This window comes from Lonchura striata, chromosome 6 (genome assembly GCF_050655825.1).
Source record: "Lonchura striata isolate lonStrDom1 chromosome 6, ASM5065582v1, whole genome shotgun sequence".
Taxonomy (NCBI): domain Eukaryota; kingdom Metazoa; phylum Chordata; class Aves; order Passeriformes; family Estrildidae; genus Lonchura; species Lonchura striata.
The window spans coordinates 13329804-13345383 of record NC_140708.1 but is presented as its reverse complement, the minus strand read 5'-3'; the positions used below and the strand labels follow the sequence as shown (position 1 = coordinate 13345383).

The window sequence follows — 15580 nt, the reverse complement described above, 5'->3', positions numbered from 1 at the left end:
TGCAGAGGATCATGGTAAACATCAAAGAAGTCACAAAGAGGAAAGATTAGAGTCTTCCAGACACAAGGAGCACACAATCTGGCTAAAAAGGAAAGGGACAATGTCTGCCTTCTATCACACTGATTTATACCTGGAGTGACTCAGCTGGTGAGTTTTCTCAATAGAAATTGAACAAGGGATATGAGGCCAAAAAACTGTGTAGCTAGTATTTAATGGCCAGCTGACCTGAAAATTTGATCTCCAACAATAGAAACACTTAAGGGAAAATACTTAAAATAAAATTGGTACAGAGAATAGTAGCTGTGTGAAGATGACAGATCCCCAAACACACACAAACCTGACACCTAAGGTTCAGCTCAGAGTCTCTGGGGACAGTGCTCTGTGCAATGGTGAATGAGTTACACACAGGCCCAAAAGTAAAATCACTTGTTCTCAGCGCAAGGAAAAGAAAAATACAAAAGTATTATGCAAGACAGCAGTATGTCAGAAACAACAGCATTGCATACTCAGCAGCTGAGTTGGAAGCAACCAATGTATTCAACACTTGCTGTTTTCCTTGCTACTCTTACACTTATTCACATGCCAGGAATTTCTGAAAAGTCAACATTTCAGCACACTAACTCAGGAAGAAGCAGGAGCTCCACCACAGAGGCATAAAGTGATGGCAGTGATCCTGGAAGCAAGCCCTGTCTCATGTGCAGGCTCCATTGGCAGCGCTGCAAAGCAGTGACAGATGCAGGATGTGGCACCAACAGCACCTAAAATGAGCTTGGGAATGGCTCATAATGGGCAGACCTGGAGCTCTGCTCTGTCCCGAGGCAAATGACACCTCCTGACTCCACAGTCAACTATTATTTAAAATATTACACATCTTGTCAGGACATTAATTCACAGGTTTATGCATAATGACAAAGAAACTTTCATCACTATGAAAGATTAATTATATATACATATATATTTCATTATTTTACTATTTGAGGACTATTTGAGACAGAAGGAAAAAATGAAAAAAAATCCAAGGAAATAGAAACCCCCAAAATTCGCTACCTCAATTGAACAGTCTGAACATACCACATTGATACATTGATTAGTACCTTTGCAGTGAATTTAATGCCAAGTGGAGAAAACAGACTGCCCAGAGACCACAGGGCAAGAAGAATTTAACTCCTTTGGTACTTCGTACCTCCTAATTGTCTGTGCTGAATGAATTACATAGCAAAACCAGCAGGGAAATTGTCTTATTTCATGGTCTACTTAAATCTTCTAAGAGGCACATTTTCTGAAATCCAAACAAAATGCTTAGATCTACCAAACATCTGAGTGTGTTTTTGATTTAAATGGCAGCTGTGGTGTTATGCAAATGTAGCTCTACATGTAATTAATGTATATTGTGATAAAGCTGCCAGTTATTAATAAAGTCCTAAATAGAATCAGAAAACTTTCTTTTTAATGTGCTGTGATTTTCTATATATGATCAGGCCTTGCATGTATATTCTTAGCTGAAACTATAAATAGCATTTAATAAATGGGACAGGAAGCATTGTCTTAGTCTGTGTTCTATTCTTTGGCTGTCATGTCCTTCTTTTTAATGTCTTTCCCCAACTTTGAGGTTTTCACATTAGTTCTAGAACAATCAGCTTCAACACAGGGGAAATATTACCTCCCTCCCAGTTCATACTTAGAAAACAAAAGAAGGTCATGTTTCTGAAGGACTGAACCTCAGTGACCCTCTTTATCACTCATATTGCATGTTTTCCATTACAAGTGCTTCCTGCTTTTCCAAAGAACACTACAGCAACAGAAACATTTCTACTGTGTGTACTGCTTCCAGTGAATCCAGATTAATGGTGAAGGCAGGGATTTCTGCTGCTGCACTGAGGGGACAGACCAAGCCAGGCACAGGATACCTCTATTGCAAATTATACTGCACACAAATCCAGTCTCCTTCTCAAAGCAGCAGTGCATAGGAATCCTCAGACTGGCCTACTCCATTTCAGAGGATATTCCCTTTCCTTTTATTTGGCTTTTTCTGTTTTACCCTTTCTTTCCTTTACGTCATATTTTCCCTCTATTTTTTACTCTATTAAAACCAGACATTCCTCCCACAAACATCCTTCTATTAACTGCCTGTCATATAAACCCTTAATCTCCTAATGTTGGCCTTGATTCTGTAATAAGGAGAATTTCTCTAGAGTCCAGGGAAGCTCATTAATGTCAACTAGCATGAAATGTCACCTTTTCTGTTTTCTATCAAAACTCTTCCTGGTTCTATCAGGAAGAAAACTCAGATTTCAAACAAACCATCCACAATTATTACAGCAGATTTGTTTAAATCCCACTTGTAAATGCCACCGATTCACTGATAATAGGCATCCCATTTTGTTGTTGTTGTTATTGTTTCAGACAGACATACTGTGAACTTTATGCTGAATGAAGGAAAGTGGAAGAATTAAGAAAGCCTGGGACAATAATGAAAATAATATAAACAGACAAAGTTTTCTTTTTGTAACAGAATGTATGTGTTTGTTGTGACATGCTGCATCAGGGATCATTTTGCAATTAGAGATTTCCATTTAAATCAAGAAGCATTTGTTAAATAAAAAGATAGAACTGCAGACAATTAAATGAACTCCCACATATATTGAGCTCTACCACTGCATCTCAGTTAATCATGGTGAAATGTGTAAGCTCCCTTAATTAGCATAGTCAAAGTGAACTAAATTTTATTTCACATCGACTTTTTTTGGGTCTCACTTTTTCTGCAGTTCTTTTTATCAAAGCTCTGCAGTATACTGGCAGTCAGTCTGTTCCACAGAGAATGCAACTTGATTATTCATTTGCAAGTGTATTTCTAAATAGATAATAGTAATGGATAAAATCTAAGTATGCATCAGAGCTGTTAACACCTGCCTTTATCAGTTTGGCTCTGTGGACAGCAGCAGGCTGCACTGGTCCATGGCTAAACAGCACACTACATTGCCACACCATTTGCTTCTCCAGCTGTTCAGTGTGGCCATGCTAACCAAACTCAGGGCTAAAAGACCAGTGCTGTTACTAAATATTGCTTTATTTACTGTACAAAATCCCAAGCTCCCTCTCACAGACCATCATATGCTTGATGCACACAGGGCATGGTACACCCAGTGCACCTTTCCAACCTTCCTCACACCTCCCAGAGCAGAAAAATCACAGAAAACTGAAAGAATACTCATTGAAAAACAAAGCAGCTGATGTGTGTTCACCTTTCCACATAAACCTCTGCTTTAATTAAAATGTACTTACAGTAGAAGGTCTCGGCCTCACTCAGCATATCCCCGATATCCACAGTTCATCCAGCACCTCCAGACAGACACAAACTCCAACAGAGCAAAGAAAATGGTTCTCCAGCTTCTGGAAGAGTATGCCATATTTTTGCCATCTGAGAAAAAAAAGCAGACTTTTTTTCAGAAACAAGAGGGAAACTGTTGGAGGTCAGGCTATTCCCAACTCTTGGAGCTGCCTAAGGAATGGAGAGGAAAGGAGAGCACACATTGGTGTCTCTGCTCCCCAAAGCCTTATGGGTTTGTTTCTCAGGATGAGGCTCATGAAGGGCAGAACATTTGCTAGCAAATATCCCAGTCCCACAGAATGGCAGACAGCATGACACACACACATCACAGCAGTGTGGTGACACCCTCTCACTGAACACATCAGTGTCATACTCCCTTAGAGTGAAAATAAACCCATCAGGGCTTACATCTGCTGTTGCCACATTATAGTCACTATATTATAGCATCACAAAATGCATATTTATGTTTGCAACAGGCTTCCTCTGAATAAACAAGAGCATTACCTATCATGCACCTTGTAGAGCAGGTAAATTTGCTTTTTGCAGCACCTCACATACCAGATTCCTGTGGGGACTCCAGTGGAGGCACGGCTGACACCAAAGAAGGCTTCAAGCATCTGCAGGCCTTTCTTGCCCTTTGGCCCAGCCTTTTATAACCCTGATTGTTAATGCACTGCACCTGTGTGCCTCTGCTCCCCTTTTGGTCAGTCACAGCTGTGCCCATGGGGATGAGGATGGGCCAGCCCCACCCCAGTCACCACAAACTGTGCCTGCAGCAGAGCACAAACACACTTGGCCTCTGTGCCTGTGGTAAGCAATGCTTGTTTGCTTCTAGGGTTCTTCACTAGGCTTGGGAACTCTGTGTGTTCTTGCAATGCTCCTCTGGAAGTTCTCAAGTGAGAGCACTCAGTCAAATGACACCCCCCTTGCACAGGTCTCAGGTTTGGGAGACTGGCTGTTGGAGGAATCCATTATCCTTCAGGACTCTGCCCAGCAGCCCCGCTGCAGTGCCTGGCATGTACAGTAATCTCCACATCCTCTGGTGTGCCCTTGCTCTGGTGAGCCCTGAAAACTTCAGGTTTAGTCCCTCTCTACCCCATTCTCAGTCCTGTTTCTTGGGGGTTGAGGAGGAGAGAGGATCTGACATTCCCTGTGGCTTTTTGCCTTTTGAACAGTTCATCCAGCCAGCAACCAGCAGCCTACAGACGAGACTGAGGCAGAACATCCTGCTGGCCATTTATTTGAAAGTCCCTAAAATATGGACTGCATTTCAAATTGTTTATGCTCTGTCATCAGCAAGATCTCTCCATGCACCTCCAGCCCTTTCCCTCTCCTCAGGCAGCCGGTGTGGAAGCTCCCAGCCCAAACAGGAACCACAGTCACTGCTGCAAGATCAAGCAAGCAACACAGCCCTGCGCAGAAAGCAGTTCCACTGCACAAATTCATATTTTACATCACATCAGAAGAACAAAAAAAGAGAGAAAAAAGGAAATGGAGAGGACTGCAGTTAGAGCCATTAATGTTTCATGAAGCCTCTCACATCCTTGCTACAACTGACAGGATAAAAAAGATACAGTCATTAAAATTCAGATAACAGGATACTGCCTTGGTGTTCTTTATATTAAAATTCTGGGCTGAATTACTGCTTTGCAGAAATATGTGTCTCTCTATTCTCTTGCATCAGTGTCTCAGGAAAGACCTAATACATCAGCAACAAGGGTCTATACTGCTCATGTAGTGCTCTTTGTTGCCTTATGGGGAAATGTTTTTGTTGTATTACAGGAAGGTGTCTGTGGAGCAAGATGTATATGTACATTCCAAGGTCATTTTTTTCCTTTTGTTAACAAGAAATGTTAACAAATGTAAACACCAAAGTTGGAGAAAAAGACTGAAATACTAACAGATAAAGTTTCCCTCTACATCTGCAAGTTCTGGGAGATGTTTTGCAGAGGAGAAATTTAAGAACTGCAATTGGGACCCACATTTCCACAGTGCTATTCTGCACAGAATAGTGTTTCCAAGGTGACAAAGAGGCAATGTAAATAAAAATCAGAATTTCTGAGGAGAACTCGAAACTTTTGAAGCTTTAATTTAATCTAGCCTTTATGAAAATATAAAGGTTTGATTTGGGTTTGTTTTTACACTATTCCCTTATGAAGTCTAGGAGAAAAAATAAATGCTTTCTCATCATATTAAAAAAGCTTTACGTGGCATTCATATTTAGAAGTGAAAAAGATCATGAACCAAGAAAGGGATTTTACAAAACCTGGTGAAAATAGTTTTTAGACTTTGTTGAAAGCAAAGCAACATTAAATTTTCCCATCCTTACTTTTTGAAGATTATGAACATCTCTTTCTTTCTTAAGCACAGGGTTTTGGTAGAATGCTATAAGACAGAACAACACCACACTATTTACATGCAGCTGGAGCCCCTGATTTATCCCACAGATGGAAAGCCCAAGCTGATTCATTACCCTCCTGCTAATCATCACACAACCCAGGCTCACACACCTGCCAGCAGTGGCTTTTCCAGTCAAGCATGAGCGCTAATGAAAAAAGGAAAATTTGTTTCATGAAGAATCAAGTGCACTTTGCCAAAAGATATAAAAGGAAATAATGGGGGACGACCCCCAGATTTTCCAGAAATTTGCCTTCCTTGATAAAAACTACAATTATTTGTTAGCCTGTGCAGCCTGCTTTGTTTTAGACATGGGATAGATATAATTTCAACTTAGCACCAGTGGAAATCCTGAACAGACATCAAAAGGAAAAGATCTTCAGTTAGGTTTCCACATGCAACTCTTTAATTGTATGCTGTCAGCACTGAAGAAGGGCACATACAACTTTTAAGTTCACTCTGTAGCAAAAAGCATTTGGAACTAAGTGTGCACCTTTGAGTTGTCTGCATTTCCTCCACTGGTAGCTCAAACAATACAGCTTATTTGTAGTGCAAGCAACAAATCCTATAAATAAACACTGCCAACCCCACAGAGTGTGAAGTTCAGGCAGGAGTGATGAGGAAAATCTCCCTGCTGATGGCCATTTCCCACCCTCAGAAAACACCAAACACCTTCCTCCCAGCTGGGACCCAGACCTCATTTAAGTGGGCAGGCAACTGTTTTGTTTTCAATCCTTCTTTAGAGGCTTCTTATTAGAAATTTATTTCCTTCTTTTAAGTATGGTGCAATCTAGCATTAGGACCATCCTAAAAAAAGCTGGACTGAAAAATGCGGCCTCAGCTTCATGACAGCCAATAGGAACACTAATACTTGGTCTGATTTAAGGTTCAATACTAAGCACAGCATTTTCTCTGTGTACCTTCCCCTCCCTTTAAGGGTTTAGATGAGTTCTGAGTCGTAATCAGGGAAATTTATATTCTGTGCAATTCATATTTCCCTGAAAAGAGTACTTGAAAACATTTTAAAGTGTGTCTTGGAATATATGAGAGTAAAAAATATTTCCCTCATACCATGCATGTTACGTAGTTTATACTATTAAAAAGGAAAGTAAAATTTGACATGACATTAAATGTTTGAATTATTGAGAATGAAAAGCCTATCATTAAAATATAAACTTATTGGTTTCTAAAAGAAGTATGGCATAAATACACATTGAAAATTAACTTCTTGTCTACAGTAATCTGACATTTCTAGGTGACTGTCCTTACTCCATAGCCAGGCTCATGCACCAATGCACACTTGGAGGAAGTTTGTATTAGCTTGAAAAAAACTTTCTGAGACTAACAGTCTTCCCTTATCTTTGGAAAACATTGTGTTAAGTACCTTTATATTAACTTCTGTAAGATGTATGAAGAGACAGAAAAACACACTCATGGATTCATCCATACTTTGTCTCTCAAGATCGCACTCATCTTCTGGATTTTTCTTCAAATCTCAGTTTACCCTCTGTTTTTGTCAATGCAATCTTCCAAGAATAAATAATAAATCTTACTGCTGTGAACCTTTAAACACCAGAAACTAAAAATGTTATATCTGAAGATTCCAGCAACTTCAAAATTGACCTATGTTAAAATGATAAATTTAAGTCTACACATAGGGACCAAAGAGAGTTTGAATTATCATTTCCCTGGAAGTTGAACAGAAATAATATTTTAATTTCTTGTGCCAAAACCAAAGATGTGGCAAGGTCTTCAGGAGTGCCAGGGCTGCACAGCTGCACACTGGCCCCAGGGACAGCACTGGAATTGTCAGCAGGACACAACATTCCAATTACTAGCAAGGGGCTGAGACAACTGCTACTCACAAAAGCAGGTTTTATCAGTGAAATGAAGTCAATAAATCCATATGTACTAATTTATCTTTTGGACGTTTGACAGGCACAAGTCTTTGCTATCCTTTTAGTCTTAGAAGCATAACCAAACTCTAAAGGGTAGCAAAGTGATTTTGAAGAGATAACCCTTTAAAATTATCTTACTTTTAGAACATGAAAAATTTTTAACAAGCTGTGCATATGCAGCTGATACTGAAGTAATGCTTAACTAATAATAAAAAAACAAATTTCTCTCTGATCATGGGCTACAGATCCCTGGCAGGACTCATTGTGTTCTGTGTTTTAGAAACAACAAATGATACTTATTAAATATATTTATATGGATCTCAACCTGCACAGAGATTACACATCCTGCACAGGGGGCCACATCCCTCAAGAGATGGCAAGGAGATTGCATGTCCATGTCCAAACTTCCTAGGCATTTCTTCTGCTCAGGCCAAAGTCTGACCAAACTCCAAAGCAGACATAAAATTAGGAATACATTTTAGCCTTACATGTCTACCTCTTTCTTTCAGTTCAGTTTCTATTGATTTCTCCTTTTTATCCATTTAAGGGTTTAATTATGTGGTAGGGAAACATATCAAATAAATCCAACTCTCTGCCTATTATTGTGGAAGACAAACAAAGCACCAACACTTACTGTGAGACTCAGAAACAGGAGTGGACACTTCACTGAGTTAAACTTTTCCCCTTGTTTTTCTGTGCCCTAAGAAAGTCACTAAGAAATCTTTCAGGATTTGACACAGCTTAAGAAATACAAAGTGCTTTTTTTTAATAGGCATGTGCCTGTCAATACTGCAGGCAAGGAGACAGAAAAGTCCAACTCTTGTGTATGGCCATGGATCATGCTGCTGTTGGGGGAAACAGGGAACTTCAAAGCAAAGAAACTGGAGCTGAACAGGAAGGGATGGAAATGCAGTTCAGCCCACAAAATATGTTCACAGTGGAAGACTTGAGATTATACAAATTATATTTTAAAACTTCAGAAGAAAAATCTTCCTGCTTTGTATTTTTTTTTAAAATTGAAACATCACAGAAGACCATCATGTGGGAAACAAGCAAGGATTAACATAATGATGCATAGTCCAAGTAGGTATTTTATGAGTTCCCTCATTTTATAACAATGCTGCAGAAAAGACACAGCTCTGTTTAAAGTATTCCCATCATATTCCCTTGTATTGCCATGACTTATTCATGGAAAAGAGAAACTAATATCTGTACAAGAGATTTCCAGTACTCTATTTTCCTAAAAGAAGGTTATAAAACTGCTTGATTACAACAACTACCAAGGAACATATATGATGTTTCTGAAAGTGGCAGTTTGTAAGGGACATATAAAACACTGTTAAAGAACAGAGACATATCCTCGTGTGCTCTGAAAACATGAAGTTTTTCATGTTGGCTGTTCTGCAAAGCTTGAGGGTAAATTACTTAATTTCTTTCTTGGATGTCAACTCTTTCCTGTTCAATAATATACACAAAATCCTCAGCTTTAGTAAAAATAACATTTCCTGAGCCCTGCCACTAGGCATTGGTGGGAAGCAGAATTAAAAGAACCAGACCAGCAAATTGGTCTCCTGCTTATCTGCAGGCTTTCCTGGGAGGCCAGTGTCAGCAAGGCTCTGTCTGGGGGTGTGTCACTGTGTTTGTGGGACAGACACACCTCAGCCCGAGCCACAGCTCTCGCTGGGCTCTGCTGCTGACACTGAGGAGCAAGGGAAATGTGGGTCTCAGATTCAGTCAAAGAGAGAAACGGAGAGTTTCTAGCCAGGCAGAAGCCTGGAAAAGAGTTGGAAAAGAATGTAAATAATTCTTTATCTCTCTTGTTGTTCACATTGTTTATAGTTATGTTCTATCACTGTGCGTCAAGCACTTTGCTCCAATGCTGTGGGCTGTTTTCACTTCAGGACCAATGGAGTTGGTCCTCACGAAGCTCTATAAAAGAGCAGTGTATTTTGAATAAACCAGAGTTTTACTCTCAGCAGCCTTCTGATCAGTCTTCTCTTTCCCATCCTGCCTGAACAGTGACAGGGAAAGGTAAAGGACTCCCACCTCTAGCCCTGGGATAACTAACCCTTCTTCTCATTTTCCTTTCAAGTCAAAAGGACAGCAAGTGTTGACATTTAAATGTCATTCTGCCTGGTTATAGGATGTTCTTCTTGCACACAAGGAGGAAGAAAACATAAATGTGAACAGGCAGGAACTGACAGAGTGTGTTTGAAAGCAGGATGTCTCGAAGTCCCCTGTTCCCTGGTGCTTTCAGATCCCTTGGCAGGGGTGTGAGCACAGCAGCTTTGCTCCAGTGGGCCAGCCTGCTCTGTGCCACCCCACAGCAGTGACTCAGGCAGCCGAGTCCATCTCTCCATTCACCCAAAAGCATCATTTGATCCCTCCTCTCCTCAGACACCTAGCAGTGTGTGTTTACTTCAGAGACCCCCTAATCGACTCTCCCCAGTAACCCAGCAGTCTGAAAGAGATTTATCTTCCTGTCTCAAGTCCCCATCTGCCAACTCTAAAGTGCAGCCTGTCCATCTGTGGCTCTCACTATTAGCTCGTTCAGACAGCCACTTATTTGGAAAATACATCAAGACACTAGAGACAGGGAAAGAGAAATGTATCTTAAAAGAAACAAAATAACCAAGCAATGTATAAATATGACTCAGGTCAACAGCAGAGTGAGCGAAAATGCAAGCTTCACATTTGTTTCCTCAGAGAAAACTGGAAGAAGGAAAAAGAAGCATAATCTATTATAGCAAATATCTGATATTCTCACCTCCTTCAGTGGTAGGAAGGATTCAGTTTTATCTTTCATGAGGAAAAAAATGAAATAAGACTAGCTATTCATACTTTGTCTAGAGTTTGAAATATCAACTCTCTTTCACTGGCTAAACATTCACCACTGCTGGTTTTCTACCACTGAAGCTGCACCTCTAATGAAGCATTAAGGGTGACACAGTCACCAGAACCAGCTACTGCTACAATATTCAGCTGTGCCACTGCTTCCCAATTAGAACTCTGATGGAAAGGGGGATGCACCAAGTCTCTCTGGGGTCTGGCCAAGTTCCTTCAATCTAGTTTGACCAGCCCCCATTAAGAGTCCTTTTGCAGCTGTGGGTATTAGAGGTGCGTGGATTAGGGAGGTGATGGTGTATGTTCCTGGGACATAACTGGTCTCTAGCCTCCCTGATAAATTTTAATCACCCAATGCCAATGCACTTCTTCTCCAGTCTTTCAATTCTGGATTTATCCCCTAAAATTTCTTTCCTTGAGAATTGTACAGCTAGCTAATTGACTTTCTGCTCCTTCCCTTGCACTGTACATGAATGAAGTCTCATCAAAATTCTGCTTGCAGCTCTTTCCTTTAATAAAAGTATTGTATTCACAAACCACTCGGATGGAAGGTTCACAGAAACCACAATAGTATTTAAAGAGTAATAATCATTGAATACTGGGCATCTTTATAAGAACTCAAATTCAAATGAAAATATCTGAGACATGTAGCTAGGAAGGAATGGACTGTCACAGGCCAAAATGGCAAAGCTTTAAGAAAAATTGAAAGAAATATATTCTTTGCTCTTTCTCCTTTCCTCTCCTTTTTTCATCCTCCTTTCCTCTCCTTTTTTCATCCTCCTTTTTTTCTATCCTTCCTCTTTTTTAATATTTGATTATTTGTGGCATTTGTTTCCATAAAAGCTTTGATTTCTCTTTCCCAATTTATATTATACATCAGTTTCTATTTTGAAAATGTTATAGAAGTTGACACTGATTATTAGAAGAATTTTGATCATAGGTAGATTTGCTATGTTATGGTTATTGATAAAGAGGTGAGGATTATAAAAAGCATCCTGATGCTTTCCTGCTATGGATAACATTCTTGTTATGGAATGGGCTTCTGTGGGGAGAAAGGGAATGGAACAGTAAAAGCAACCCATGTCATAGCCCATCTTGTTTCTGCATATGCATCCAGCAATGAAAAACTATAAAAATGCAAATTATTAATTGACAATTACACAGTCATCTTTATGTTTCAGAGCCAGAGATGAAGTGAGGCCATTCTGATTGTAAAAGGGTTTTAAAATCATGGGGATTTAGGGTTAGAAGGAAAATTAAGCTTAGTAGGCCCTGAAAAAAAAAAAATACCCTGGGTACATGTAGGCCTTGTACCTTGCTAGAACTGTACCTGTGTAGCTAGTACATGATAAATTATATAATTGTTAGCTGTGATGATTGTTTAGTAATTAAATATAATTACTGTTTAATCATAAGAATATTCATGAGAAACTGTGGTCAGGGGCCTCAGAAAGATCATGAGAAACGCTTGCTTGAATAAAGTCAATGTATAAAATAGAACAATATAAGTTTAATAACTAATATGTTAAGTTATATAAGGATAGAATATAAAATACGTTCAGCTCGAAAGCCGTGTCAGAGTCAGATTTGGGTCTGTACCCCTGATTTCCAGAGCTCTCATTAAAAGCACCTGCAGATACTGATATCCCGTGATTATGTGTGTTCCTGAATGCTAACAATTCTTCCTGCCTTTCCAAAACTTATTTCATTGGATGTCCTTTTACATTTTGGACAACACCTCTGCATCCACAAAAGCTGGGCACCACTACCATATTTGGCATCAGACACACTCTGTGTGTGTATACATTTTTTTATGTAAGATATAAAAGTATTTTTAATCTAGAATATTGACTAGATCTGTGTTTTAGTTCTGTGACTACAAAATAGATTTTCCTCATGGATTTTCTCTTGGCTCTTTTTTCCTCCACTGATCTCAGAATTACATAAAACCAACATTTTGTGTGGCATTTGGGCCTTTTTACATCTTAGCATCATTCAAAAGAAGGAATTTAAACTGCATGTGATGGAAAGGTGAACAACTGAGAAAATGTTCTGCTGCTGCCCCACAGAGGTTCCTACACTGCTGCTCCAGCTGTCTTTTAACTCTGAAGGAAAGGCTGAGCTAGATCTTACTGACATTTTCTTCTAATATTGCCACTCAAGATTAGGTCTGACACCGATTTTAATTTGGGAGAAAATTGTACCTCTGGCACCAAGTTCTCAGCTCAGAACATCTGTGCAAAGGCTTATGAGCTCTGCAGGGGTATCTGAGTTATTTCTAATGACCATTTAAGTGTCCAACAGTTTTCCATTACAGCTGTTTTCTCTAAACACCTGAACTGACCATGAGGTTTCCAGGGAACTAGACACTGACAGATTACTTTTTTCCTCTAGTAATAGTTTGCAATGCCTCTGGAGTCAGGAAACTTGTCTGCTTACACACTCAGGTGACAGATTTCTCTTTGAAAGAGTGTGGTCACTGTGAAGCTCAAAAAAAAAAAAAAAAAAAAAGAAAGCTCAAAAAATTTCTTCAATATGCAGATAAAGCAGAGCTCCGTGACAGAGAATAGCTTTGCTTGCTGTCAAATGGGAGAATGGGCACTTCCTTAGAAACAATGCTCTGCTCAGTGCTGGATGGGAGACAGCCCATGGTCAGGAGGGAAGGAAACAAAGGAACAAATGGAACAGACTGACTGAGGCATGACAGGTGTGAAGGTGTTCTCCCTGTTCTCCTGCCTCCCAGTCCCTCATGCATCAGCTAGATGTGGAGGAGAGAGCTGTAATAGCTCAGATAATCTCAAAATGTCTTTGTGCCAGCAAAAAGCACTCAGGTATGTATTTACTTTAAAAAGACAGATCCCCTTCTGCTCCACACTGCTTCTCCCCACAATATCAGAAGGAATTTTAAGCCTTTCTTTTCACTTATATTCTGCTATTTTAGTAATTAATGTCTCTACCATAGCAACACATTTCAAGCTTGAATACATATAGTACATTTATTGTTCTTGGAAACACTCTCAGATACACAGTTCAACTACTTATCTTTCCTATATCGTATTCACAACAGATGTTTTTCCCCTTGTACAATAATTACTTGTACTCTGTTCCCATTAGGTATGCACCGAGTGAAAAATGATATGATTACTATTTAGTCATTTTTAGCATGAGTAGCCTAGAGGGTTATATTTTATGATACATTTCTAATCACTGTACCATGATAAAATGATATAGAACAAGTCTAGAGGTGCACCTGACCATCTAGTTATGAATAGAGTTTTTCAAGGATGACCCTGATGTTAAATTACTGCTCTGGAAGTCAGCATTGATATCCTGATCCCTTGCTTGCTACAGGGATAAGTAAAATAATAAACGAGGTATTTTAGGCTATTAAAAGAGTCTCAGGAGGAATTAAAACTACAAAATGGTCTGTCAAAAACAAATTCAAATTTGTGTTAGTCAGCTTTTTCTGAGCTCGTCATTCCCTCATCAGCAGTCAGAAGGGCTGCACAGTTTCCTAACAACTGCAGTGATCTCAGACTCCGAACCATCCCTTTCCAGCTCTCCCCAGCTCCTCTGGTTGGGCACATTTATGCCATATTTTTGCCACCTGTTTGCATGTAAGACCCTACATGACAGATGCTGCTGTTTAGGGTGGGATCTCTTGTCATATGCCTGGTGTGGATCCTGAACTGGCCGTGCAGTGCCAGAGCTTCACTAGAAATCAGCTAAAGCCCCACATGAGACCCGTTCACACTTTGGTTTTCAGCCAGGACACACACTGCATCCCACATCATACAGAAGCTTCCAGTAAATGCTTTTACCTCAGCCTATTTGTGTAGATATGTTTCTGCAGTAACATATGTACGAGTCATATCTTTCTTTTATCATGAGGGACCTGCATCAGCATAAAAAGGGAAGACCTTACTTGACATTAGTGATTTCTATAAGAGAAAAGAATGAAAGCTAAAAGGTTTCTTTCCTTGCAGAAAAAATATAATAAACACAAGCACACTTTTGACATATGTCAGAAAGAGCAAATAAAATGAAACATGTTGTTTTTTTTTTCCCTAGAATATCTAAGAGAAGGGTGATTAATATGTTGGAACTTATGGCACAGAGGAGAGAATTTGAAGGGTTGCTAATGTTAGAATAAGTTATAGTAATTCAGAGTCCCTGAACACATGGAAGAAAAACAGCAGTGACATCATTCAAATGTGTTGAAAGTTCTTCAGGAAACTTAACTTAGCCTTTCACCCTGGAATGAAACTCTACAGCTTCAGCTCAAACCCTGGCTATGTGCTGCGTGGGGTGTACATCCTGTGCAAGTGTGCAGTTCTGGATGACATACCCTCCCCTCGGGGGGTGGAACCAATGAGACACATCCACCCGCACCCCAGAGACACAAAATGGATTAGAAAGATGTTCCAGCTAAGAAATATTGCAGACTCCAAAGGAATACCTGTGGATGACAGAAAATTCCAAGAATGGAGGCAGACTCAGACTCTGAAAGTAATTTTGGCAATTTAAGAGCTCTTAACTTCTACAGACTGCTCCTGAATGCCTGTTCTCCTCATGCAAAACAGGTTGGGTCATATAATGGAAATCACCTGACACTTTTCCAAGCAATTTGGAAATGAGCATATCTTTTGATACCACTCAAATAAATTAGAAGGTATTTAGCAAGGACCTGGTTACTAGAAAGTATGATCAGAGAAATAGAATACATCTTGGGTGTTGGTTCAGAAAATACAGACTGGTAGGGGGAAATAAAGATGTAAAATTTCCCTATTACTGCATGTCTCACTCTTTGCAAAGAAAGAGCACCCCACAGATTCATCCATTCTAGTGCTACTGTCTATGGCTGCATTACAAAAGTTCACCGTTGATTTCCAGAAATATTACACACGTGGCTCCTGTGACACAGCCTCCTCCGCAGCATAAATAATGATATTTGTGCCCTGAAGCTAAGAAGCTGACTGATAAAGGATATTTGATGGCCAGCACACCAGAGACATTGTGTTCAGTGTGCAAACCTGACAGTCTCCAGGCCAGCAGGGTGTAATTCAGAGCTCCTCTCTCTCCCTTGTTCAGTGAAAGAAGTGACAAAGGCGAC

At 39.8% G+C, this 15580-nt stretch overlaps 1 protein-coding gene and 1 long non-coding RNA gene across 5 annotated transcripts in view; one reads left to right on the top strand and one right to left on the bottom strand.

Annotated features, from left to right (window-relative positions):
• Positions 1–15580, bottom strand: part of LOC110473331 (uncharacterized) — a 346314-nt gene that overhangs the window by 222535 nt on the left and 108199 nt on the right. For all 4 annotated transcript variants that reach the window (XM_085583265.1, XM_085583264.1, XM_085583266.1 and 1 more), the window contains exon 4: positions 3283–3418. In XM_085583265.1, coding sequence (XP_085439391.1) covers positions 3283–3310 — 28 coding nt within the window. In that variant the 5' untranslated portion in view covers positions 3311–3418. The remainder of the gene's footprint in view (positions 1–3282; positions 3419–15580) is intronic.
• On the top strand, positions 4067–5092 carry LOC146767035 (uncharacterized). Its single transcript, XR_014956264.1, has 3 exons — positions 4067–4138; positions 4263–4386; positions 4504–5092. It is a non-coding gene; the product is annotated as an uncharacterized LOC146767035 (long non-coding RNA).